We start from the raw sequence: 27,443 nt of genomic DNA on the forward strand, positions 1-27,443 counted from the left end.
ATCCTTGGGCTGGAGAGATGGCTCAGTGGTTAAGAGCACTGACTGCTCTTCCGAAGGTCCTGAGTTCAAATCCCAGCAACCACATGGTGGCTCACAACCACCTGTAATGAGATCTGACGCCCTCTTCTGGCGCATCTGAAGACAGCTACAATGTACTTAGATATAATATTAAATAAATCTTAAAAAAAAAAAAAAAGACAAAAAAAAAAATTTAAAAAAAAAAAAAAAAAAAAAAAGAGTGATATCCTTAAATTAAATGCTCTCGGAAAGCCTAGGGCCAAACCTCTGGGATGTGGCGTTATTTCCATAGGAAATGTCCAGCCTCAAACCAAGGTCTATGTCTGAACTGTAGGTTCAGGAGGCTGCAGAACAGACACTTCCTAGGAGGAAAGACGGCCTTTTGTGTTTCTGTTAGGCACATGTGAGATTCTAAGAAATGGACAGGTCCTCCACATAGACTGTTAAGAGGAAAATATGTGCATTGTGTATTTAAACAAGTGCCTTTTACACATTTCAGTTTGTAAGACCAGATAGATTTTTGTTCTGTTTCTAGGGTGACTGCCACCCATTCAGACAATACTCCCTGCCATGTTCCTGCTGTCTTCAATGCTTTTCCTTTTTATTTATTATTATTTTGTGTAGGACATGAGCAGGGGGTACACAGGTCATGGCACACGTGGGCGTCCAACACTTTCCATAAGTTCTGCGCAGGAAGTGACGTTTACCTGCCTAGCAGCCATCCCTGATGCTCTGCTAAAGACTGCAGCAGAGTGGGTATAGTGGCAAATGTCTTTAGTCCCAGCCCTGGGAGGCTGAGGCAAGTGGCCTCTGAGGTCAGGCCAGCCAAGGCTACAACGTATGAGTCTCAACAACAAAAATGGCAATCTTCTGCCTGGGCATGCTGGCTCCACCTGAAATCCCAGCACGTGGGAGGCCAAGCCTGGCCTGCCTCAACAACACGGCAATAGTGTGCACTCTGACTTGTAGGTTATGTGTTATTTATTATAGACTGATATTCATAGCTCCCACTCACCTATCAAGTGTGAGATGTGGTTTCTGCTACTGTATCCTGTGCAGATGTGTGTTCATTCAGTAGCATCCTGAGGACACAGAACAGTTCAGATAGTGTGCCTTTTTTCCCAATGGCTATTCCATACTGAAATGGTCTCTTCCTGTGTAGTAGCACTTTCCATTTTAACAGTTCTCGGTGTAGGCAAGTGGATCTCTGAGTTTGAGGCCAGCCTGGTCTACAGAGGAAGTTCTGGGACAGCCAAGGCTACACAGAGAAACCCTGTTTCCAAAAAACAAAAACCAATTCTTAATGTTGTAACATTAATTTTTTAATGTTTACAAGCTCTCTACTAGGTCACATACTAAGCAACTACAATATTTCATTTGATATTGTTTTTAGTTTATATCCCAAACTACTTGATGCATAATAAAAATTTTGTAAATATTTCTATTTGTGTGTCTATATTTCTATTTTTATGTGTGGAGAGGAGACTATAGCATCCCCTCCCCCTTTTTTCTTTGAGATGGGATCTCTCACTGGCCAGGAACTCCTCAAGCAGGCTAGATTGGCTGGCCAGGGAATTCTAGGCACCCAAAACTCCAACTTCCCCAGTCTTGGGAACACAAGATGCACCACCACCACACCTGTTTTTATTACTATTACTATTATTATTAATGTAAGAGCCAACAATTCCTCAGCCTGACGTATCTGAGAATCTCAATAAAATATGGCAGTTGACACCCACCTCACCTAATGACACTGTAATTTTTCCCTACATAGACAAGTATCATGAAAGTGGGCAAACAAATATTAGCCACCCTAGGACTGATGGTGGCAGACAGGAAAACCTGCCACTCCCCAAAACATCATGGCCAAAGCCCCTTTCAGAAGAATTCACTTTACCCAATGGTTCTAGAGAGTTCCACAATGACGGTGCAGCATGGCTGCGGGCAGCAGGTATGGTGGCTGAACAAGAAGCTAAGAGTTCGCATCTTACACTGAAAGCTGAGCACACAAACTGTGACTGCCAAGTAGGTTGAGGCCTTCAGCTTTCAAATCTGGATCCCAGTGCAGCACCTCCTTTAACAAGGTCGCACTTAAACCACACCACCAAGTGGTGACCAAGACTTAGAGCATCCAAGCCTATGCAGGACATTCTCATTCAAGTGGTTACAAGTTAAACAATGAACATGGTCAGTGTAAAAGTATCCCTGATGAAGCTTCTAGTCATGATATAAAGAGAGGACCTAGAGGTACAGGAGTTAAAGGAGGTTACAGCATGGAGACCAAATTGTTAGCATGTATCAGAGGAGGGGCATTGCGTGATGACAAGGACCAGTTAGCAGTAGCATAGAGAACAGCTATTCTCTGCTATTGCAGTGTAGGGTCTGACAGTATACACAATCAAGCTGGTGTAAAAATACCCCGACTACAAACCTGGTGTAGAACCTGGAACCCTGTAGAGCCTTGATAACCAAGCACAAAGCTCACACTTATGACACTGAGGGAATATCAAACTTAATGATGGTCACAAGGTATCAGCAAGAAGAAAAACAAGAAAATTAGGCTGACATCCAGGCAGTGGTGGCGCACACCTTTAATCCCAGCACTTGGGAGGCAGAGGTAGGCAGATTTCTGAGTTCGAGGCCAGCCTGGTCTACAGAGTCCTAGGACAGCGCTACACAAAGAAACCCCGTGTTTATATGTATATATATATACATATATGTATATAATATATACATATATGTATATAATATATACGTGTGCATATAATATATACGTGTGTATATATGTATGTATATAATATATGTATGTATATAATATATATGTGTATGTGTGTGTGTGTGTGTGTGTATATATATATATATATATATATATATATATATATATATATATATATATATATGGACAGCCTGGTCTACAAAGCAAGTTCTGGGATAGCCAGGGCTACACAGAGAAATCTTGTCTCAAAAAATAAATAAAAATAAGACTAGGGCTGCAGAGATGGCTCAGCAGGAAGTGCACACATTGCTCTTACCGAGACCAGAGTTCCATTCCCAGAGCCCATGTTTGGTGGCTTGCAATGACTTATCAACTCTAGAACAGCAGTTCTCAACCAGTGGGTCTTGACCCCTTTGAGGTCCAATGAACCTTTCCCAGGGGTCACTTAAAAGCACCAGAAAACACAGATATTTGCATTACAATTCACAGCATAAATTATGGTTAGGAGGTAACAACAAAAATAATTTTATGGTGGGGGGGCAGCACAACATGAGGAACTGTGTAAAGGGTCCCAGCATGAGGATGGTTGAGATCCACTGCTGTAGATGATCCACTGCTGTAGATGATCTGATCCCGTCTACTGGTTCCATGAGCACCTGCACTCACAGATGCACATACCCTTCCCCATGTATATAATTAGAAATGCATCTTAAAACATACATCTACATGGATATATGGCATGACCTGGAGGGCCATGGCTATGGTAGCAGAGCCTGAGGGCATGTGCTTTCAACATGAGGATGATCAGTTACTTGTACCTTTAGCTTCAGATTGTATCTCTGAAGTAGGGTTGATGTGGGTTTTGACAACAGAGGGTAATGGAGGGTCACTGCAAGGAAAAAGAGGCTCCTTTCTCTCTGTTGACTCCAGCTTGTATCAACTTGACACAGAACCACCCAGTACAAGCATCCTTCTAGAAATAGGCACATCAGGGAGGGCCTTTCATTTCAGGCCTTAGACTCAGCAGACTACTTCTAATGGGACTTGCTGCCTCAAAGGCACTCTGGTCATAAGTACATACAGACTGCACAGGACTAAGTCATGGCCTCTGAACAGTCCAAGACCACACAGGTGAGAATGCTCATCAGAGAGAGGCATGGTGAGCAGAAGAGTCCGGAGTAGACTCTTAAGAGAACTGAAAGCTGGTACAACCACTCTGGAAATCAGTTTGATGGTTCCTCAGAAAATTGGGCATAATACTACCAGAGGACCTGCTATACCACTCCTGGGCATATAACCCAGAGGATTCTCTAGCATGTAATAAGGACACATACTCCACTATGTTTATAGCAGCCCTTTTTATAATAGCCAGAAGCTGGAAAGAGCCCAGATGTTCCTCAACAGAGGAATGAATACAGAAAATGCGGTATATATACACAATGGAGTACTATTCAGCCATTAAAAACAATAAATTCATTAAATTCTTAGACAAATGGACGGAACTGGAAAATATCCTCCAAACACAAAAGGACACTCAGGGTATGCACTCACTGATAAGTGGATATTAGCCTAGAAGCTTGGAATACACAATCACATATCAAATGATGCCCAAGAAGGAGGAAGTACAAAGTATGGATCCTTGGGTCCGTTGTAGAAAGGGGGAAAATACTCACAGAAAGAGATACAAAGGCAAAAGGTTGAGCAGAATTTGAGGGAAAGACCATCCAGAGACTATCCCACCCAGGGATGCATCCTATATACAATTACAAAACCCAGGCATTACTGTGGGGGCCCACAAGCGCTTGCTGACTGGAGCCAGATATAGCTATCACCTGGGAGACTCTCCTAGTGCATGACAAATAGAGGGGGACACTCTCAGCCAGCCATTGAACTTAACACAGGGTCCCCGTGGGGGAGCTAGAGAAAGGACCCAAGGAGCTGAAGGGGTTTTCAGGAGGAATAACAGTATGAGTCACCCAGTACTCCCAGAGCTCCCAGGGACAAAACCATCAACCAAAGAGTACACATGGAGTTACCCATGGCTCCAGACACATAGGCAGCAGATGACAGTTTTGTTAGACACCAAAGGGAGGAGAGGCCCTTGGTCCTGGAAAGACTTGATGCTGTAGTGTAGAGGAATACCAGGACAGGGACGCAGGGGAGGGTTGATTAGGGAAGGGGAGATGGCTTATGGGATTTTCGGGGAGGGGGAACTAGGAAAGGGGACAACATTTGAAATGTAAATAAAGAATATACCTAATTAAAGGAGAGAGAGAGAGAGAGAGAGAGAGAGAGAGAGAGAGAGAGAGAGAGAGAGAGAGAGAGTGAATGATGCTGGGTAGCAGGAGGGTGGGAACAGCTTTTGCTTTGCACTCCCATCTGTTTATAGCAGCCACGGAACCCTGAGAGCCTTCCTTCTGAGAAGCTCTTCTAGCAGTGTTTGCCCTCATATTGCTCAAGCCCATGGGAAGATGGAGAGTTGGAGGTACTTCTGAAACTCCCATGGTTTTCAAGTGTCTAGTAGAAACTGTTGCCTGCAACAGTTACCACTTTCCAACCAAGGATACACAGGAGCAAGGCACAGACATTTCAGTGCAGAGGCCTGGGACTGTGGGGAACAGGAGGCCCTCTGTCAGCGTGGACAGAGAGGCGTCTGGTGATATTATGTATATATATATATATGTGTGTGTGTGTGTGTGTGTGTGTGTGTGTGTGTGTATGTATATATGCATGAAGCTGAAAGGCTCCTTTTAACTTTCAGTAAGGGTCTAGGACATGGCGACTGAGCAGCTGGACCTAGATGATATTCCAATTTCTGAAGAATAACTCTTACTACAGGGGAAGGCTACTCACCCATTTTCTTAGGCAGTGGGTATTTTTTGCTCCTGCCTCCAACTCTTTTTTGGGGGTTGTCTATAGTCCAGTTGGTGGTTTCTGATGGGATGGATTAACTAACTAGACTGGATTCTTCAGTCCTGCAATATTGCTTAACTCTGCTCAGAGACAGCAAGCTATAAGACTAGTTTAGTGTGGTTGGCTGAAGTTGCTTTGGGTCAAGTAGCAGACTAATCAGCAGGCAATGCACATATAAGCTAGTGGGTGCTATTGCCAGCCCACTAGAAGACTAAATGATTTGACTCTTGATCATGGCTGGGGTCTCTGAGGATGGATGCTCTTCCTTTGCTGGGGACGGAAGCTCTAGCACCAAATACCAACCTAAAGGTGGCCCACAGGCAGTTGGCAGCAGTGGCTCCTCCTGGTAAAAGTCATCCTGGGCTGTGGAGCTTGTCAGGACTTTGTGGGCAGCTCAGGTCACTGTCAGCTCCTTGAAAGGCAGAAAGCCTAGGAGATGAAATGAATGGTAGAGAATGGGCCGGAATGGTCAGTGAATGAACCGAGGTGTAAGAGAACCTCAGGAAGGCAGTGTCTACTGTGATGCACAGCTGATACCAAGGAAGGCTTCGGAGGATTGAAACGCACCAGGCACTAAAGAGTGCTGGACACTGTGCCAAGCCTAATGGACTGTACCCTGATGAGGCAGGAGACTTTGGGGTAGTAAGCCATGTTGGGCTTCAAGATCACCCACGGTGTCCTGATGGATGGAAAGGTCTATGACATCAGAGTGGGGCTGATGCCCACATGAGACTCTCCCAGGATACCAGAGTTCCAGACTACATCACATGTGGTTCTAGGTTTCTGGGGACCAGTGGTCAGAAGAGAGTCATCCCAGATGTCTCATTTCTTCAGGATTCTTGAGCCCCATTCTTCAATTAGCCCTTGATCGGTTGTCCACTAGGAACTTCTGTGCTGTTCTACAGCCTGGCCCTTGGGTCACTGCAGCCTCCATGGCTAACACAGTACATGAAAGAAACCAGATCCTAACTGTGGAAGAAAGTGAGGAGCCTCTCCTCCACTGCCAACATCCCTGCTCTTTCTTCCTCAGAAGACTGCTGGGGTGAGTCAACAGGGCTGGGTCCGCACAGTACAGTACTTGGTTTGTCTCAACTATTTTTTCAAGGCAATTTTAAAATGTAAACCATTCACTCAGTACTCACAGGAAGCTCCCCAGCCACTCCCTCCTCCTCAGCACTCAGAAACTGAATCTTGTTTTCCGATGACATGAAAGAGGAGGCTGGTTAGTCCAAAGGGCATAGGGCCTGGGCCTAGGATAAACAGCCATTTCCCTTATGGCAAAGGTGCTAGGTGTTTCTCTGGGTATGTGTGCCTTTGTCTTACCATTAACTTTTAAAGCAAATGACAAATATCCTGCTCCTTTTAAACTGCATGAATCTCATTAATTAACACAGTTCAGGGAATCCCCTCTTCACATTGACAAGAAAAAGAAAATGGAACAAGAAAGCTCGTAGTTGATTGTAGAGCTGAACAGAGTTCAGAGCAGACACTGGTTTATTTTCTATGTACACAGAAGCAATTGCCTCTGAGGTCTAGCAGTTTCGGTTTGGGATATATATGCTAGAAGATTTGCACATGTGTATAAGGATGTATGCTGACAGCAGCAGAACTCTGCTCAGCTCACCACAGCCAAGGTCTGGGAAGCACTCAACTGCCAATCCTCAGCACAGTGAGGGGACAAGACTCTAAGGCAATGGAGACACATAGCCTAGTCCAAGCATACATGGATGTATAGCTCAGCCACAGCACTGGACAAAAGGAATATGAACGTATCATGGATACTATAATCACATTTTTATAAAACAGCCAAATGTATTGGTTCAGGCATGCTGGTGAAGTCAGAGGAAGGGAGTGGCTTAAAAGTCAGGACAATAGAGAACTCGAGGAGCTTAGGGGAGATGCCAGACAGCCAAGCCTGCGCTAGAGCTTAGTGGGGGCTGGCTGCTACATGGGTGTTCACCTTAAACCATTTAATTACACTTGGTATTTATAATTTATACAGATTTTAAAGGTTAGTACAATAAAATAAATAGTTATTAAGATAAAATCAGGCAACAGGATAGATCAGTTAGTTAAAGACTGAGTTCGGTCACCAGAACCCACTCAGGGGAAGGAGAGAACTGACTATAGCGAGTTGTCCTCTGACCTCCACAAGTGTGTTGTGGTACATGTGTGCAGACACACACACATACATAACACAAACTTGAAAGTAATTTTAAAATGAACAAAGCCAGTAAGGGTAGTACACGCCTTTAATCCCAGCACTCAGACAGCTGCAGGTGGACCTCTATGAGTTGCAAGCCAGACAGGGCTACATAGTGAGGACCTGTCTCAAACAAAACTGTATAATAAATAATAATGAAAAACAAAATTACATTCAAGGCACTGAACATGAGTAGCAATAAAGAGGGATGTTAAAATAATAAATCAATTAGATTTATATGTGCTTAGAAAATGGGCTTAAATAGAATAAAATTTGGCAAATTTTTTTCTTTTTCTTTTTCTTTTCTTTTCTTTTTTTTTATTGGTTTTTCAAGACAGGGTTTCTCTGTGTGTAGAAATTTGGCAAATTAATATAGAGTTTAGTATCTCCTGGAAACTGACAAATCAAGCAGACAAAAAAATGGTAGGAATATAGGTATCAATAACACAAAGCAAAATGTATCAATAGAGGTTCAACTTTTAAAATAATATATGAAATTTATTAATATTCTTCTAAAATCATAAAGTCTGAACAAATTCTAAAGTCTCCAAAGCAAAAGAGCATATTCTGTTGCCATGATAAAACCCATAACCAAGGCAACCCTATGGCAGAAAGTTTATTTGGGCGCACAGTACCAGCAGAGCCCTCACGGTGAGAGTCCCAGCAGCGAGCAGCTGTCATGGTGGCAGGAAGTAGACTGTTGTGCGCTCACATCATAAAACGCAAGTCTAAGCAGAGAGAATGAGTATAAATACTCAAAGCCTGCAGTAATACTTCCTGCAGGAAGGTTCCACCTCCCAAAGGCTCCATAGCCTCCCAATGACACCAATGGGGGGAGGGGAGGGAAGATTCAAATGTCCAAGCAGATGTTCTCAATTCAAACCACCACAGCACTGCAAACACAGGCACGTAGCAGAACTTGTTACATTTTACACTTTGTCTTTAGTCTTTATATTACTTATATATATCAACATAAAGGTGTATTCACCAAAGCTTGTGTTTACATAGTTCTCTATATAAATCAGAAACAACTGCAGCACTTTTTAGTTTTAAACAACTAAAATTAGATAAAAGTAGACATGATAGCAAAAGTCTAAAACTACTAAAAGTAACTAAAATTGTTACACTATTCCATTAGTGTGGCAGTTCTTAATGGCCCTTGAGGCATTTCCAAGACATGCCTGTCCTCTGGAAAAGGATCTGAAAACTTGTTTTAAACTAAGAGTTACCTATGAGATTAAACTGGCTGCTAAACTTGGATTAATATAGTTCCTGAAAGATCTTATGAGTACAGGTACCTACAGAGGTTGAGGCAGGAGGCGTGGACTCCTTAGAGCTGCAGGCACAGGCAGCTGTGAGTCACCCAACATGGGGACGCACATGGGAACCAAACTAGGATCCTCTACAAGAATAAACATTAACTGCGGGGCCTTCTCTCTAACCCCTATTATAATCTTTTAGTTGCATTTCTTTTTTTCTCAAATATTGTTAAGGCCAGATGTGGGGGCACATGCTTCTAATCTTATCTCTTTTGGGGGGGTGGGCTGTAGAAAGAGGTTCAGGAGTTCAAATGAACTCCTTTGGCTATTTTGAGTTCAAATTCCTTTGCCTTTGGCTATAGTGAGTTCAAAAGCCAACCTGGAATACAGGACAACCCACCTCAAACATGTGTACATGTGCATGAACACACACACACACACACACATACACACACACACACACACTGCACATTGTCAAGATTTCCAACCTTGGGCCAGCAAGGTATTCAGTGGTTCTGAGCGCCTCCTGCTCTTGCAGAGGCCCAGAGTTCAGCTCATTTCATAGGAACCACATTGCGTTGTCACAGCTGCGGCTAATTCCAGCTCCAGGGCATCCAGCATCCTTTGTTGTACTCCATGGGTACCTGCAATCACACACACGGCGTGCATACACAGACAGACACACAGACAGACACACCCATACAAAACCACTTAAAAATAATAAAATTAAACCATATAAAAAGTTTTAGAAAGACTTCCAATTCTCACAAAATTTGAGAGTAATTTAATCAATTCAGAATAAATAACCAAATGTCTTTTAAAATATTCTACAGATTATGGATTAGTTATAGCAGTTTCTCAGTCTTTGGGTCACGACCCCTTTGGGGGCTTGAATGACCATCAGAAACACAGATATTTACATGACCATTCATAACAGTATCAAAATTACAGTTGTGAAATAGTAATGAAAATAATTTTATGGTTGGGGTTAACCACAACATGAGGAACTGAAAAGTCACAGAGTTAGAAAGGTTGAAAAGCACCGAGTTACTATTTAGAAATTAACTACAGGGTGATAAAGCAAAAGATTTTAAAGTAAGAAGGAACCTACGGTATCATTTTATGTTGTCCAATCACAACTCCCAGGAGTCTGAATCCTGTTCACTGGCACTCTCCACACCACCATGCTGCTCCTGTAAATGCCTAAAGTAATGCATATCTCAGTCAGTAAGAGTGGCATTTCTAAAAGAAGGCTACGGGAGCCTACGTGGCCATGGCTGTGATGTAGAGCACTGCCCGTGCTGTCAGACTGAACGCTGAGACTGGAGAACAAGTAGGGAACAGAGAGAGAGGACTCATGAGTGCACGCAGTGAGGAGGACGCCCACGGGAGTCTCGGCCTAGGGAGAGAACAGGACTCTTTTTTTTTTTTTTTTTTTTTTTTTATTTTTATTTTTTTGTTAGCAATACAAATAAGTTACTAAGGAGACTTACATTTGGAAACTCTTTACAAAAACGTTATTTGTAATCTCATTTTTTTATAAAAATCCATTACATAATATTGCAATAAAGACACAGAAACACTTCTACCCGATCATCTATTTCACTCCATGACTAACTTCCTATCTTAATACAAAAACAAAACCTTTTCTTTTCTTCTTGCTTTGACAGGTCAACAGCTCTAAGTTTATCTTAATAGGATATGCCCATTATTCCTTGCCTGGGATACAGAGGCTTCCCAGGTTGGGCTTACAAAGCAATTGGCATTCTTTTTTCCCTGACCAAAGGGTCATTAAACCTTGAAGTTAACTGCAACTTTCTATAATTTGCAATGTCTCTGTGAGTCTCTTTTGTTACACACAATCTCTTCCTTACATTTTACAGCACTCAAGCATTGCTTAGGAAATGATTAAGGAATCTAAAGTTAATTTACTATTTTAATAACTTAACAGCTACATTTTATTAAATAATCAAAAATAAAAATTCTATGGATTGAGAATGACCGCATGGTGAGAGGATGAGTTCTGAGAGCTGATTCATTTTATGACCTTGTCTCAGGATCAGACCTTTGAAATACTTAAAATGTTAAGAATACAATTTACACAGTAAAACTGATGTGATTTGTTTTCAGTATGAAAGTAGTTTTAATTTCTTTACTGCAGGTACAATGGCATCCAAGTCATCAATTTCTGTAATAGAAAAAAGTAAGAATTATAAAGAGATAAATGTTCTAGTGGAAAGCTCATAGAAATGAGACACTCTACATAGAAGCAAACTTCAAACGCAAGGGCAGCAAGGGCAGCAATAGCTGTAAGTGCTCTTGGGCACTGGGTCCTCCCCCAGATTGGCTGCGAATTACCACGGCCGCTTCACAGGCATCTGCAGCGTCCCCTTACTCTGGCATTAATCTTATCAGACAGACTTATTAACACGTCCAGTCGGCTGTGTTTGATACCTCGGTGTCTCTTTAAACCCCTGTACAGCTACACGGGTAAGACAAGTGGATCTTGCATCAAAGACATGCAGCTCTTTTTTGGGGTTTCCACCTGAGGATTTACAAATTGATTTCTCCTTAATGAACACAGTGTTCCTTCTAGATTCTTTGTCTCATATCCCTATCGGAAGGTTCCAAGCAGTGGGGTCAACATTTTTCTAGCTTATTTTGCTTGGTCATGTTTTAATGAACAATGATATAACCCAGAGTCTCACAGAATAATGCTATTTCTCACAAGTTTCCAAAACCAGATAGTCCCAGGGGCTGAAGGGATGACTCAGCAGTTAAAAGCATCTGCTGCTCTTATACGAGGACCTGGGGTCAGTTCCCAGCACCAACAGTAGCTAACTGACTCTAACTCTAGTTCCAGGGTATCAGACCACCTCTTCTGGCCTCCACAGGCACCTGCTTGCACACTGTGCCCATACACACATGCAGACAAATACCCATACACATATAAAATAGTTAAAATGAAAAAAGATAGTTTTTATCTCTTTATAGGTTGTTTTTCTATCCTGTGAATTAATCCTAACCAAGTCTTCCTGCAAAAAAGTTAATGCTTTCCAAAGCCCTTAAGTAAGACATGAGCCCAGTGTCTAAGGAACACCCTTCTCTCAAATCCACCAACACCTTCCAACAAAGAGTCAGCCACTATCAACAGACATCTCACCTAAGATTTCAAGAAGATCATTAGTAAAAGCTTGAAATGCTGGGAAAAATTCCTCATGCTCTTCCAATTTGTTGATAATGCTGTTTAAAACATACACAGGTTACAAAAAGCACCATCTTCAGAACATTTGCTAAAAAATAGGCTTCTCTACCTAGTATGCAATTAAACATTAAGTACCAGTGGTCAGTAAAACAATGGAAGGTGGGGAGAGGCCAAGAGTAAGAAACATTAGATATGAAAAAAACTCAACTGCCAGATTATATAAGGGGTCTTACTGGAAAACATGCAGAATATATAGATGATGCATGTGTATGTATATATATATACATATATATATATATATATACACACACACATGTCTTATGTGTTTATATATATAAACACACACACACACATACATTCCTATAATGCATTTTTTAAAATATCAGGTTTTTTATGTTGGTGGTGCCTACTCTTTTAAAAATCCTCTTCTAAGCAAAAAAAATAATATGGCTAGTAATTATTAAGTAGTTTTGGTAGTGTTCTAGAAATAAATTACAGGTTATAATCCAACTCAAGAATTGGTTATAAAGATTTTAATTTCACCATATATACTACCCCGAGGGCAAGTTCTGCTAGACTTCCCAACAGCCCTATGTGAGCTTATGGGCCCAACAGTTTTTATCTTGAGTACATGTACCACGCCTTTGATGGCAGCATTCTGGAGACAGAGGCAAGCAGATCTGTTTAGTTCAGGCCACCCTGACCTACACAAGAGTTCCAGGACCCCGTCACTGCAAACACGGAAGGTAAGGGCCTTGGAGAGCTTCGGAGCCTTTACATTTCACCATGCATTCTGGATACAAATGTAACGAATACCTTTGTAGGTCCTCAGGTCCCAGTACTTGTTTAACCTGCTCATTCACATTCTCATTAATTATCTTACACAGTTTCCCGACTGTGCTGACCACCACACACAATGACGATGAACTGTCTGCAAAAGAGGAATGAAAGCATGACATCTATTTTTAAAGAATTTCCAAAATTCAGTAGTCATCTAACATTCCCTGCTTCAGTTATACTCATTTTATACTTGTGGCAGAAGGGATTAAGATTTCTTTGTATTAGTTTACCCTCTATCACCCTCTGCTATTTCTTTAAGACACACTATCCTCTTGAGCCTGGAGTTCAGACTTTCTTGGCTAGGCTCGACAGTTCTGTCTCCATTCTCCTCAGAGCTGGATAATATATTTGTGAGATGTCCAGCGTGGGATCCTAACTCTGGTGCTCATGATCGCAGAGTGTGTGTTCTTACCCACTGAGCCATCTCCCAGCCCTGGGAGTGGGTGTTTTAAGCAGGGTCTCATGACTCCAAGGCAGGCCTACAAGTTGATATGTATCAAAAAATGATCCTGAACAGAACTTTAAAGAAGTGTGTATGAGTGTGCACATGTATATACGTGTGCACAAGTATGTTTTCAGACATGGAAACCAGAACAGAGTGTTGGAGTCCTTGGAGCTGGAGTTACAGATTTGGGGCATGTCTGCATTGTCACATGGATGCTGGGACATGAACTCCAATCCTTACAATTTCACAGCAAGGGCTCATAACCAGTGAGGCAACTCTACAGTCCGGTACCTTGAACTTCTAATCCTCCTGCCTCCATCTCCTGAGGATTAGAAGTTGGATTCTATTGTGTACCTACCGCCATACCCTGTTTATTCAGTATTGAGAATCAAACCCAAAGTTCATGCATGCTAGGCAAGCATCTACCAACTAAGTTATATCCCTCCCCAAGTTTTGTTTTTTGGGGTGTGTGTGTGTATGTGTGTGTGTGTGTGTGTGTGAGAGAGAGAGAGAGAGAGAGAGAGAGAGAGAGAGAGAGAGAGAGAGAGAGAGAGAGAAAGGAGAGAGGAGAGGAGAGGAGAGGAGAGAGAGAGCATGAGTGCATGCATGCATGTGTATGTGTTTATGTGTAATTAATAGTTCCATGGAGTCTGGTGGTACCCACAAGCAATCGGAGCACTTGGAAGGTAAAAGACAAAGACTGGGAGTTGAAAGCCAGCTTTGGCTACAGTGAGAGTAAGACAACATTGTCACTAAGCCGAACCAAACCCAACCCAACCCAAATCCAACCCTAAACCTCCTAACTCAAAACTTCCCAAACCTCTAAAACAACCCAAAACAACCCAAAACAACCCAAAACAACCAAAACCCAGAATAACGCCAAACCCAAAACAACCCAAAACCCAAACCAAAACCAAAACCTATTTTTTGTTAATTTTTAGGAATAATTCTTAAATCAATGCCCCAATTGACAAAGGGTCATCACCTAATTCTAAGAGCTCCTGAAGGTTTCTTACAGCGTTGTTCATTTCTCCAAGCCTGGTATACACTTCATTCATTCGGGGATAGACTCCACTTAAAGACTGCACATCAAACAGCTTTTGGAAGTGAGAAACAATAGCTTGCAGAGTTTGAGGGTTTGGCATGTTGCTGGTCTGTATAAAGAAGGTGAAAAGGGTAGTTTACAACTTGAAATGATATTAAATAGTTTATATGAATCTTTAAAATGAGAACAATTATGTAAGTATCAAATGTTACCTCTTTCTGGTTTTCAACTTCTTCCAACATGGTATCTACCATAAACAACAGATCTCCTACTTTGATGCCTTCATTTTCATCCAGTTTCTTTAAACTATGCCAAGGTACCAGTTCTGCAGACAGTATTTTCAAGGACTTATACAAATCCTTTACAATAAAAGAAACCACATGGCATTATTGGTTATATAATAAGTTTATATAGTAACACTGATAACAGTAATCATGGGGGCCTAAAAACACATAGCTATATAACCACCATTAGTATTTTTTTAATAGCATTGCCAATTTAAAACAAATCTGGATGTTCTAAGTAATAATGTTATTTAAGTAGTTATATATATATATATTCTTAATTATTTAATCAGTGCTGGAGATAGCCCAGGTCCTCCCTCACATACACAAGCAAATATCTTACCACCGAGCCATATTTCTACAGTATGTTTTAAATATTTTTGTAGCAATTTTAAAATGAGATTTACATAACAAAATATTCACCTTTACTAAGTATACAATTTGATGGTTTTCATCTTTTCACAGTGGTATAAAACATACCTCTGTGTAAGTTCAGAACTCATCCTTCTTCTCTGAAGAACTCCCACACCCAGAGCTGGAAAAATACTTAGCAGTAAAGAGCACTCGTCTTACAAGAAGAGCCAGGTTCAGTTCCTGACACCCAAATGATGGTTCACAACCATTCATAACTCTAGTTCCAGAGGACCCAATGCCCTATTCTGACCTTCACAAGAAACAGGCTATCATATGGTGCACAAACATACATACATGGAAGCAAAATGTTCATACATATACCTCTAGCCTCTGTAGCTATTAATCCTCTTCCTGATGCTATGAATTTGCCTATTCCTGGCATTTTATGTAAATTAAATAATACAAGTGGCCATGTATGACTGACTTCTTTTGAGAATCCTCTGCATTTATTATTGATGGCAATTTAAATTAGTACAAGTATCATATAAAACAGTATAAAGAGCTTCCTCCAAAAACTAAAACTAAAACATAGTCTAACAACCCTGCATCCATGTATACATATCCAAACAAGATGAAACTATATCAAAGAGATACTAGCTCTTACATGTTTACTGAAACACTATGAAGAATTGCCAAGATATGGGCCCAATGTAGGTGTCAAATGATAGATGGATGGCTCTGGCTAAAAAATATGTATGTGTGCATAAATACATGCATATTCATACAATGGAATATCAGCCACAAACATAATGGCATTTGTCATTTACTACAACATGGATAGAAATGTGTGTGTGTGTGTGTGTGTGTGTGTGTGTGTGTGTGTGTGTGTGTGTGTGTATAGAACTAGAATATGTTAAGTGAAATAAAACACACAAATACCAAAATACCAAATGTTCTTACTCATAGGTAAACGTTTTACACATTAATCTTATAGTAGTTACCAAAGCCTGAGTAGGGTTGAGTCAGAAGGAATGGAGACAGGATGGTTAACAGTGGTGCAGCTGGATAAGAGAAATAATTTGCAATGTTCTATACCATACTATGGTAACTAAGACTCACAAAAATTAACTATTTTAAAGAACGTGCATGGTATGTACTCACTAATAACTGGATATTAGCCACAGAGCTCAAAAAGTTCAACAAACTGAAATTCCCAAGTGAGGATGCCTCAGTCCCACTTGGGAAGGAGAAGAAAGCAATCACAAGTGGGGAGGGAGGGAGGGACCTGGATAGTAAACTCAAGTTACACAATAAATATACAATGATCTATAAGTCAAATGTGAATATATCTAATTTCCTAGTTGCTTGTTAACAATCTTCTTCTCTAGAGATTAAACAAACAGAAATAAATTTAGTTCTGATAAAGAAAAATAAAATGTGAAGATTGTAAAAATATTCCCCATTAAGATGAAATGAGGTAGGGTGGCAGGAGGTTGGTGGCAGCTTGACTGGCTCTGGGCAGGTAGTTTTCGTGGCCTGTCCCTTGAAGCTGCACTGTCCAGCAGCTGGACTCCATGGTACTTGTCCGGCGCTTGTGTCTGAGGCAGCCACCACTGATCACCAAGCTGCTCGCCCCATTGCAGGAAGAGATGGCGGGTCTATTTCAGCAGGTAGGGTAGAGAGAAGCCTGTATTCAGACCATGAGCACCGTGCTCTGGATGAAGCTCAGTGACCGGCAAAGAAGAAAGCCTTTATGACGAGGAACAAGACCAGGGCATTACGCTCACACAGGACTTAGAAGATATGTGGGAGCAGGCATTCCCACAGCTCAGACCTGGAGCTCGAGAAATAGAAGCTGATTAAAAAACAAAAAACAAAAAAGACAGAACCTCGATGCATGGAAAGCTAGACAGAACTTTGTTCTCTTAGTCAGAGAGAAGCTTGGAGACCAAGAGTTTTGGATGCTTCCTCAAGTGGCGTCCTGGGAAGACTCTTCGAGGGATAGCTGGATGAATCTGGTCACACTCTCAGAAAACAACATGGAAGCCAAGTTCCTGGGGAAGGCACCCTGTGGCCACTACAAGTTCCCCAAGGCAACTCGGACAGATCAACCTTGGGGTTAAAGTCTTCTTCTTCAAAGCTCTGCTGCTCAGGCTGGAAAAAGGGCAGCCACATGTGGTCAGCAAGGAAGAGCTGGGTGACTCTCTTTTTGCAGTCTGAGAACCTGGCTCAGGTCTGGCGGTTTCTCCTGGACCTCTGATGGATCAGCTGCCTGTGATGTTGCTCACACAGGTCAGATGCAGGAGCTCAGGGCAGTGTGGATGGACCATTACAGGGCTGCCAAGTAGCAAACTCAACTCGGAGAATTAAATGTGTCTGTCATTGTGTTGGATTTTGATTTGTCCAAAAAATCAGGACAGGACAGATTATTTCTCTATAGCAAGTAAAAGCATTATGTTACAGTGGATTAACAAACCTACTGGGCCCAGGAAAACAAAATGAATTGAAAAAAAAAAAAGATGAAACGGAGGCTAAGACATTGATCTGAGCATGTGCAAAGGTCAGGAAATGTGTAGCACAGATCTCAGCAGGAGGAAGATGCAGGATATGGAAGGACTCAGAAGTACAAAGATGAATCCATTACAAATTCTCAATGAGAAAACTCTAAACATTTTCTGTAGTAGAATTTTGGAGGAGGCAAGCTCATCAAAACAACAAAATTATAAGATCAGAAATATGTAAGGACAAGCATGGTGGATCAGGCCCTCAATTATAGCACTCAGGAGTCAGAAGCAGGTGGTTATCTGTGAGCTCAAGGCCAGACTGGTCTATATAGTTTCAGGCCAGCCAGGACTATACACAGCTAACACTCTGTCTCAAAAACAAAACAACAAGATATGAAAGCAACAATATTCCAATTTTAGAAAAGTGGGTTTTAAGCTTTATAAAGAACAACAAAAGCCAAGCCCAACAAATTTTCCAAACATAAAACGAATATTCAACTACTTACCTTTAAGGATGTCAGTTCATCTGCCCACATTTCTATTACAGGAACAAGATGTTCAAATCCACAATCTTGAACACTGTCTTTATTGCAGTTTTGGGCTCCTCCTTTGCTCTGTTTATAAATGATTGCTGGAGCTCGTGGATTGTGAACAACTGAATTGATGCGGCACAGGACCTGTAAGCATGAGCAGTATTTGTAGCTAAGATATTTGTCTGCATCTGACAAAGGGAGGTACATGAAAGGCATGTGTCAGGAGCCCACAAATCCTTTCCAGACATCTGTGAATACTGTGGTAATGTAGTCTCTGCATGAATACATAAATTCTAAGGAAAACTAAGTCATTGTAATTAATTAATTGGGTTTGAAAGCTGTCATCGACTATTATAATCCACACAGAATAATCTAGACATCCCTATCTGAGTCTCCATGTTTCTGTGTTCTGTCTCCTCATGTTTAAGCTAAGTATGGTATTAAAAGGGCTTTTTTTTTTATTTGTTTCACAATTTCAGTTGAAATTTCAGGTAAAGATAGTTACTAACAAACACCCAACAGTTCTCAAGAGGTCTAGACTGGTTTGGTCTTGTTTCCTCTTTGCACTCTGATGCCAGCCGATGGCCAAGTCCAGGCAGAACACAGGCCCATCCATCCCCACACTGAGACAGAAATGCACTCAACTACCACAAGAAGAGCAGCTCTAAGGACTCCCCACTAACTTATGGCCAATATTAGCAGAACTACCTATTGTCCACACATGACACTGTTAAAGGCTTCACTGTCAGTCACTCTAAGTTCTACAAGATGTCCGTCACACAGCAGAGCTGAGCTGAGCCATGCATGAACATCACGACGGAGATGAGGGGGTGAGCAAGAGAGGCCTGCTCCTGTATCTGCTCCTGTATCTGCTCCTGTATCTGCTCCTGTATCTGTTCCTTTATCTTGTGTAAGATCAGAACACACTCGGGCCAAACAGAAATGTTGGGAGAGAGAAAAGCGTTACTTTCAAGAAAAGTAAGTGTTTATGGCTGGAGGAGCATAGCAGTCCTCTCATGGATGGGAAAGCATGCACTACAAGTCAGCTGTACAATCTGCTGCGCTGTAAAGGTCCCGAGTCAGCAGAGTGGGGAAAGTTCATTGTGTACATGCATGCACACACACATATTGCATGAAAGAAAAGCTGTATTTGGATGGCAGCCCCACCATGGGCACCAGTGCTGTAATATACTAGCACCAGAAAGAGAGAAGCCATTGTCATTCTCTCTTCTCACCCACTATCTACCCTTTGCTGCCACTCCTGGAATTGCCAGGACCAGAAGAATATTAGGGACCAGAAGAAACAATGCAACAAAAAAAACCCAAGCAGATTGCACCACCACCACCACCCCCACCACCACCACACCACAGACCATGTCAGGGATGTGCAGCAATACTATGACTGAGGTCTGAATGTTTTTTTTAATTGCGTAACTTTTCATTTAAAATAAGCCAGGCATGGTGATGTCTTTAATCATAGCACTCCAGAGGCACAGGCAAGAGGATCTTTGGGAGTTCAAGGCTAGTTTAGCTATCAAGTTCTAAAACAGCCAAGGCTACATACTGAGACCTTGTCTCGAAACAAACTAAACAAAACCCAACATCTTAAACCAAACCTTTAGGGTATGTGTTAAACAGGGTTTTAGGCTTCTCCAGAGAAACAAAAGCAACTGGAATATATAGTTGTGTGTGTCCCTTATATAACCCACTTGAAGGCTCAAATACAACACACACATGAAAGAGCACCATAATTTTAAAAAAAAAATTTGATATAAGGAATTGGCTTGTGAATCAAAGGAATCCCACAGTTATCAGTTAGCAATTTGAGCTGAGACTCAGAATTGTAGTCCCAAAGTCCTAGAAGTCTGATATTTTGGTCCAAACCAAAAGGTAGGGGAAATAACCAAAACCAAACAAAGCACATTAAAACACAGGCTTTAGAAATTCTCTCTGGCCTTTTTGTTCTGTAAGTGATTAGATGAGATCTACCTACCACAGGAGGACAATCTACTCTATCAACTCTCTCACAGGCACACTGTTTAACCCAACAACTGGGCAATGTTCAGCCCAATCAGTCTGACATGTCCAGTTAACCTCAGAATCACTACCAAATCCAGCCACTGTTACCATTCCCCCAGCTGGGCTCACCCTGTACCTACAGGCTCAGCTGAGCCAGCAGAAAGAGATGCAGCTATGGACATCATTACCCATGGAGAGTCGAGCATGCATCCTTTAAAAGCTGGTATCCTCTGCAAAATCTAACACCACTGTCACACTGAGGAAAACTGACAACTCTTTTATATCTCTGCTATCTGCACTGAATTTTAAATCTTATTATGTATACAATTTGACTTTTAACTCTCTAGTTGTCACAAGTAATATGTTATGCATCACCCAAGACAGGTGAAAAAGACCATTCTTTCAGTCTTGTTTGCTTTCTCTCACTTTAGCTCTTCAAGGGCCTCCAGAGCCTGCCAGAAAGTATCTTAATGAGGCATCTGCCAGATGTCCTGTGTTTAGGCCCTGCCTGTCTTCCTGTCTCCACCATTTCATGAGCAAAAATGTGCCCTGTATGGTGCTTAAAAAACAAAACACACACAATTAAGGATCATTTCCCATCTGTCAAAATTAATTATAGCCTATTTAAGAAACTGTCACACAAGTATGAAGGTGAGGTTTGCCAAGGAGACGGCCTGCTTATCCCCAAGCTGAGCTCCATCCCCAGGACCCATAAGGCCCACTCCAAGGGGTTGTCTAATCTCCACTCTGCACCTGGCACCCAAGCATGTGCTTGTACTCCCTCCCTCCCTCTTTCTTTCTCCCCCTCCCTCCCTCCTTCCCTCTCTCTCCCTCTCCCTTCTGTGTCACACGCACAGTATGGAGAGGAGATTAGCATTTTGATCTTGAATTTCTGTACTGGGCATACTTCATGTTCCACTAATGAATATTAGTAGAACATGGTAATATTACTTCAGAAGTTATTTATTAGACTTTTAGTTCATATAAAGGCATTTCAGGGGACTGGAGGGATGGCTCAGCGGGTAAGAGCACTGACTGTTCTTCCGAAGGTCCTGAGTTCAATTCCCAGCAACCACATGGTGGCTTACAACCATCTGTAATGGGATCTGATGCCCTCTTCTAGTGTGTCTGAACACAGCTACAATGTACTTACATATAATAAATAAATAAAAATCTAAAATAATGCATTTCAATATTTCATTTTATCAGCTGTAGGAGTTCTCTAGTGGAGTTTTTTGGGTCACTTAGGTAGACTATCATGTCATCTGCAAATAATGTGATTATATATAAAGTCAGGATTTTAACAGGAGAATTAATTCCTCTATACAGAATGTTTACTGGTAGCAATTTATATTTTCCTATATGAATTAACTCCCTTTTGGTGGTTGGCAGCCAAAGATACAGTAACACTGAGGAAATCGTATTTCTGCAATTTCTGCAAAGATAAATTTTTTTAAAAAAAAGAAACAGTAATTTTATGTCATTCAGAGAGCTCATGGATACTAGTAAACACCAAGTGTTGTTTTTTTAAAAAGCATTTTAAAAGTAACCAGAGAACAGGAAAAATTAAGGTGAATTTCATAACTACTTTGGAATTTTTTCCTCTTGTGAATAAGATTCTTGTGACACAAAAGAAATGAAAGACATTAAAGGCTTAGAAAATAAGACCTGACAAGAAATACACATGAACTAAATTTATAGAAGGCTATAAAAGATGCCCCAAAATTAGAGATATGTTTCTGAATGGGAATGATTTAAAACTATAAAGTATCATTTCTCCAAATATCAATTACTAAAATCAATAATATTTCAATTCATCCTAATGGGATTTTACTGTAGTGTTCATCCAGAGGAGTAAATGAGATCAAATATAATCAGGCGAAGAATTTTAATGTGCTCCAGTAGTATAAAAACTTACTATAAAACTGCAGAACAGCAATGGAAACAGTAAAAGGGAGGAACAGACTACAGAATTTAGAAACAAATGTGTGTGTTAACAGAAATGTCTGACAAAAGTGTCACGCCAGTAAATGAGGGGGGACAATGCTCGACTGTAAGACACAAATTCCAGCGCGCACAGAGGACAAGCAGTGCAAGCAAACAGACAGACAGGTGCGGAGTGCAGCTCATCAAAGGCACACACTCGCATCTCCTCTGACCCCTGACAGAAACATCAAAGGACATTAAAGATACAACCTGCTCAGAATGAATTAACTCAGTGTAAAGCCCTGTGTAAAGAAGGGGGAGCAAGCCTTTAATTCCAGCACTCAAGAGGCAGAGGCAAGTAGATTTCTGTGAGTTTAAGGCCAGCCTGGTCAAAGGGAAGGAGGGATGGAAGGAGGGGAGGGAGGGCGGGGAGAAGGAAGGAGGCAGCGAAGGAAACAAAGGAAAGAAAGAAGAGAGAGAAAATGGGGAAAGGGGGGAAGAATGAAAAAAAAGAAATGAGAAAGAAAAAGAGAAAGAAGAGAGAAAAAACGTCTATGTGCAAACCCACTTCATTCAATAAACTACTAGATTTAATTATTCATCTATTCAATAAACAGTAAGGTTACTTTCATATCACATAGTTTGAGTTAAATCAAAGCCAAAGATCTGAAGATTTACTTATATAATAATAACAATACAACAACCAGAATAAAAGGGCAAATAGCTTAAATGGTGAGAGGAAACAACTATAAAAATCTTAAAACAACAGTTATATACTGTTTACACTTTTTTTAAAAAAATTTAACCATCAACCAAAGGGTACACATGGTTCCAGCCAAAAATGTGGCAGAGGAATGCCTTGTCCGGCATCAGTGGGAGGAGTGGTTCTTGGTCAGGTGAAGGCTCAATAGATGCCCCAACAAAGGGAAATTGAGGTGGGGAGGAGGTGGGAGTGGGTCAGGTAGAGGGGCATATATGTGGAGGCAGGGGGTGGGAGGAGGGGGTGGGGGTTTTCAGGGAGGGAGGAAACCAGGAAAGGCTTTAGCATTTGAAATGTTATTGAAGGTTATATTCAATTTTAAAAAAGGAAATAAAAAATAAAGAGATGTAGATGGGTTACAGGAAAATACTATGCGTCTCAGTTTTCTGTTGCTGTGGTGAAATTCCCTGAAAACAGCAACTTATGGGCACAAGTGTTTATTTGGCTCACAGTTGTAGAGACACATCCCATGCTAGCAGGAAAGACAGCAGCGGGCTAGGGTGGCCTGGTGGCAAGAACTGGAGACTCGCAGATGACTTGGCACCCACATTCCGAAGGAAAGGGTAAACAAAAAATGGGGAAGCTATCCAACAGGGCCTGATCCCAATGACTAACTTCTTCCCACATGGCTCCTCCTCCTAAAGGTTCTACCAGATTTCTAAATGGATGGAAATCAAATGGTCAAACACATGACCCTATAGGGGACACTTCACAGTCAAGTCACAACACAATGCCATTAGCTGTGGAATTTCACAGACTTGGGCTTGGATAAGTATCACAGAACCAGCCACTCACAGATCCCAAGCTGTCTGTACAGACATTCCTTATAAAGGGATACTGTATCACACTGCGATTAAAACCACGGAGGACCACAAACACCAGCCTTTTTCACCAGACAGTCAATACCTGAAAGTATCTCTGGTCAACCAGAGCCTGCTGATGGCTGTCTTTGCTGGGCTCATCTTTTTTCTCCATGTCATCAGACTTTTTTTGACCAATAACATCTTGTAATCTAAAGAAAGAAAAAGAAATCAAGGTAATAAAAATGCTTTTTTAGTCTTTTAGTAGACTAAAATGATTAAGCCAATGATCCAGCTGGCCTCCCTAAAACTTTTATGTGTGCAAACCTTACATATGCCGGGATATAAAATATAAGCCATACTGTCACTGAAAAAGTTCCTTCCAATAGGTCACAGGTTAGAAACAATCTCTAAAAACATGAGAGATCTCTCCTAGACCAGAGACATCCTCCAGGTTCAGGGCAGGGGGGGAAGGAGAGATGGCGACTCTTCATGGACAGCTCCTATCTTGCTGTTGTTTTAAGATGGATTTGGCTCAATCCAAGATCCAAGGGGGAGGAGGGGAGAGGTGATGAAAGAGAAAGAGAGAGAGAGAGAGAGAGAGAGAGAGAGAGAGAGAGAGAGAGAGAGAGAGAGTTAGGGCGGCTGCCAGAGCGGTTGGTGAGAAGTGCTGAGCTGGGACAAGCAATGATGCTGGCTGTGATCTTGCTGAGCCCTGACTATGGCAACAGGGGAGCAGTGTTGGGCTTATGTTCCTGACCCATCTTTGGTTACATCCTTTGCTATGCTCAAGGTCAAAAGTACTTGTGACCTCTAATAATACCCAGCCGTTAGGGATTCCCTTGGTCTGAGAGTAAGAAGTATTCCAAATTGGTGAGTTACATTGCTATAGGTCAAGGCCTACTTACTTGTTTTACTAGAAATAGTACCAATGCTGGATGTGTTTCTGTTCACCTTCAGACTTGGAGGAAGAACATCCCTAAGACTGTAGTGCGAACATTAGGATGGGAATGCCCATATCTCAGACTGAACAAGCTGCTGGCCTCAAGATTTTAGGCCTTGCAGGACAAAGAACAGAGACTGTGGAACTTGAAAAACCAATCAAACAGAGAAATTGTTAGAGTGACCCTTCTCTTTCCTTTAATGTGACCTAAGGAAATGACAGTGGGCATTTGGAGGACTGATTCTGGACATTTTCAGAGACATATCTGAAAATTGGCAGTTACCTTGTATGATATGTTTGCTGTAAAAAAAATGGAACAGGTTCTGGGGATAGGGTAAATATAACATCCTGTGTTATCATACCTCATCTTTTAATAATTAGGAATTTGTTCTTGGCTCTGATAATGAGTTCAATGTTTAACTGTCTTTTGTCCAATTGTGTTTCTGTATTGTATGATGGTCAATTTGTAATGGTAGTACATCAACCAGCTTTTATTATGATCCCTGTAAATTTATCTGAATCCTGGCAGTCTGAAAAGGGCTTACAAATGTTGGGAGAACTAGATCATGCTCTAGCAAGGAGCAAATGTATGGTTGGGCAGATCACTGCTGGTGCTATTGCTCTCAGAACGCTTATAGCCAGTGCTATCACTTCTGCATTAACTTTAGACTTTAGCACAAGAGGTACAAGCAGATAGCTTTGTTAATTATCTTGCAGAAAATGTATCCAATGCCCTGGGCATACAAGAGGATTTGGATAGACAGCTAGAACAAAGAATTAACACATTATATGATATTGTGCCGATCATGGGAAATGAGGTGCAAGGAATGAAAGTCAGAAACCATTTGAAATGTCATGCTCAAAAAAAAAAAAAAAAAAAAAAAAAAAAAAAAAAAGAAATGTCATGCTCATTATATATGGATTTGTATAGCTCTAAAAATATATAATGAGAGTCAGCATAGTTAGACCAAAGTCTAAAGGCACCTTCAAGGTATATGACATAATACTATTACTACTTTAGATTTATTAGCCCTGCATAAGGAGGCTGTACGTGTAAGAAATGTAAGCCCTTTATCTTTTGACACTGCTAGCATTGCAAATGATATTCTGAAAAAGTTATAGGCCTTTTTCCTTCATGGTCCTTGTTTGCACCTCTCTTATTGGGCATAGCAGGACTTGGCTTTATGATCCTTTTTATGGCATGTCTATTACCTGTTCTTTTGAGAAGAGTCATCAGAGCTTTTACAGATGTCAAAGCAGGGTTACATAAATTCAAACTCCAATGTCTTCCCTAGCAGAAGTTGGTAGTCAGTGACAGGTAAGATAATCTTGAAAACCTTCTCAACCTAAGACAGGCCATGAATACAAGATTATTTGAGTGCCAGTGATGGATAAAAGCTGTTCTTTCAAATGGCAACCTAAGACAGGCACAACTTTCTGCCCCATGATTGAGAAGGTGCTCAGTCCTCATAGATTAAAAAGACTGGTGAGATTTTCTCAGAGGTGGATCAACCTAAGACAGGGCATGAATGCCAGGATTCATGTACCAGTGACAGGTAAGGTCCACTCTTCTTGAGGGGATGACTAAGACCAGCACAGTCTTTATACACCAATAGCTAAAACGGCTTTGGTTTGTATAGATAAAAATGGGGACATGTGGGGAGCACGTCCAGAGTTAACTTTGGCTGACTTCTTGCTTGTAATTAATCATGAAGGAGTCTGCCAACGTCTGTCTATGTTTTTAGTTAAGACATGCCAAGTTCCTCCATTTATGCACATGTCCTTGAGAGACTATCCAAGCCTGAAAGAAATGGGCTCAGTCAAACATAGATACTGGAATTGATCATGCTTCCAATTGCTTGCCTTTAAAAAACACAGAAAATACACTCACTGCTGGCATGGTATTAGCCTGAAGCCCTCCATACCTCTCTCTTGCATCTTTCTGCCTTTTCTATAATCACTCTTATTCCCCCAGTTGTAGTTTTCATGTCAACTGACCAGCTGGCTCTGGGAAATAAACTTTTAAAGAGGCATTTAAAAGGCTCATCCAGGAAACAAGATCTCTTTAGACTAAATTACTCCTACACCTCTAATCAGGCTTTTAAACACCCTAACTATTAAGGCCTAATCCTTTTTGAGGTACTACATAGCAGGCCATTTCTTACTGATGATACAGTGTTGGACCCAGAAATGGCCAAGTAATTTCTCATGTTTTCCAATTAGTAAAATTCTAGCAACTACTGTCAAGAACCTCAAGGTGGGCTTTCTCAAGAACAGCAGCAGAGGCTCTACTTCTTCTACTCTGGAGACTTAGTTAAAACTCCTCACTAAAATGGCTATCTCACTCACCCACTGTGGGAAGGCCCATATCTTTTATCCTATCCTTACCTACAGCAGCATGAACAGCAAAACTGGATGCATAAATCCATCACACTGGTCTCGAGCCTAAACTTCCCCTGATTCTCCTAAGCTGTCAGTGGATCCTGAGACCAAGGCCAACTCATCCCAGGTATTCTCTTGAGCCACCGAAGCTGCTCTTCAAACAATTATCTTCCAACAAAAGATAAGGTCATATGTGTGCAAAGCATGTATAGGTACCGCTGTTGCTATAGCTTTTAGTTTATATCTCACTTGTCTTGTGACTTCCTTACATTGTGGGGTAACTTTTCCCATAAT

At 41.3% G+C, this 27,443-nt stretch overlaps 1 protein-coding gene and 1 pseudogene across 5 annotated transcripts in view; one reads left to right on the forward strand and one right to left on the reverse strand.

The window, feature by feature from the left end:
- Positions 1–10,552: 10,552 nt before the first annotated feature.
- Positions 10,553–27,443, reverse strand: part of Cep70 (centrosomal protein 70) — a 55,794-nt gene continuing 38,903 nt past the window's right edge. For all 5 annotated transcript variants that reach the window (XM_052187561.1, XM_052187562.1, XM_052187560.1 and 2 more), the window contains 7 exons: positions 23,931–24,036; positions 18,293–18,463; positions 14,857–15,003; positions 14,585–14,753; positions 13,131–13,245; positions 12,273–12,352; positions 10,553–11,297 (listed from right to left, as the gene is read on the reverse strand). In XM_052187561.1, the coding sequence (XP_052043521.1) occupies positions 11,236–11,297; positions 12,273–12,352; positions 13,131–13,245; positions 14,585–14,753; positions 14,857–15,003; positions 18,293–18,463; positions 23,931–24,036 (850 nt within the window). In that variant the 3' untranslated portion in view covers positions 10,553–11,235. The remainder of the gene's footprint in view (positions 11,298–12,272; positions 12,353–13,130; positions 13,246–14,584; positions 14,754–14,856; positions 15,004–18,292; positions 18,464–23,930; positions 24,037–27,443) is intronic.
- LOC127689481 (39S ribosomal protein L46, mitochondrial-like) lies at positions 15,964–17,542 on the forward strand (annotated as a pseudogene).

This window comes from Apodemus sylvaticus, chromosome 7 (assembly GCF_947179515.1).
Source record: "Apodemus sylvaticus chromosome 7, mApoSyl1.1, whole genome shotgun sequence".
Lineage (NCBI taxonomy): Eukaryota > Metazoa > Chordata > Mammalia > Rodentia > Muridae > Apodemus > Apodemus sylvaticus.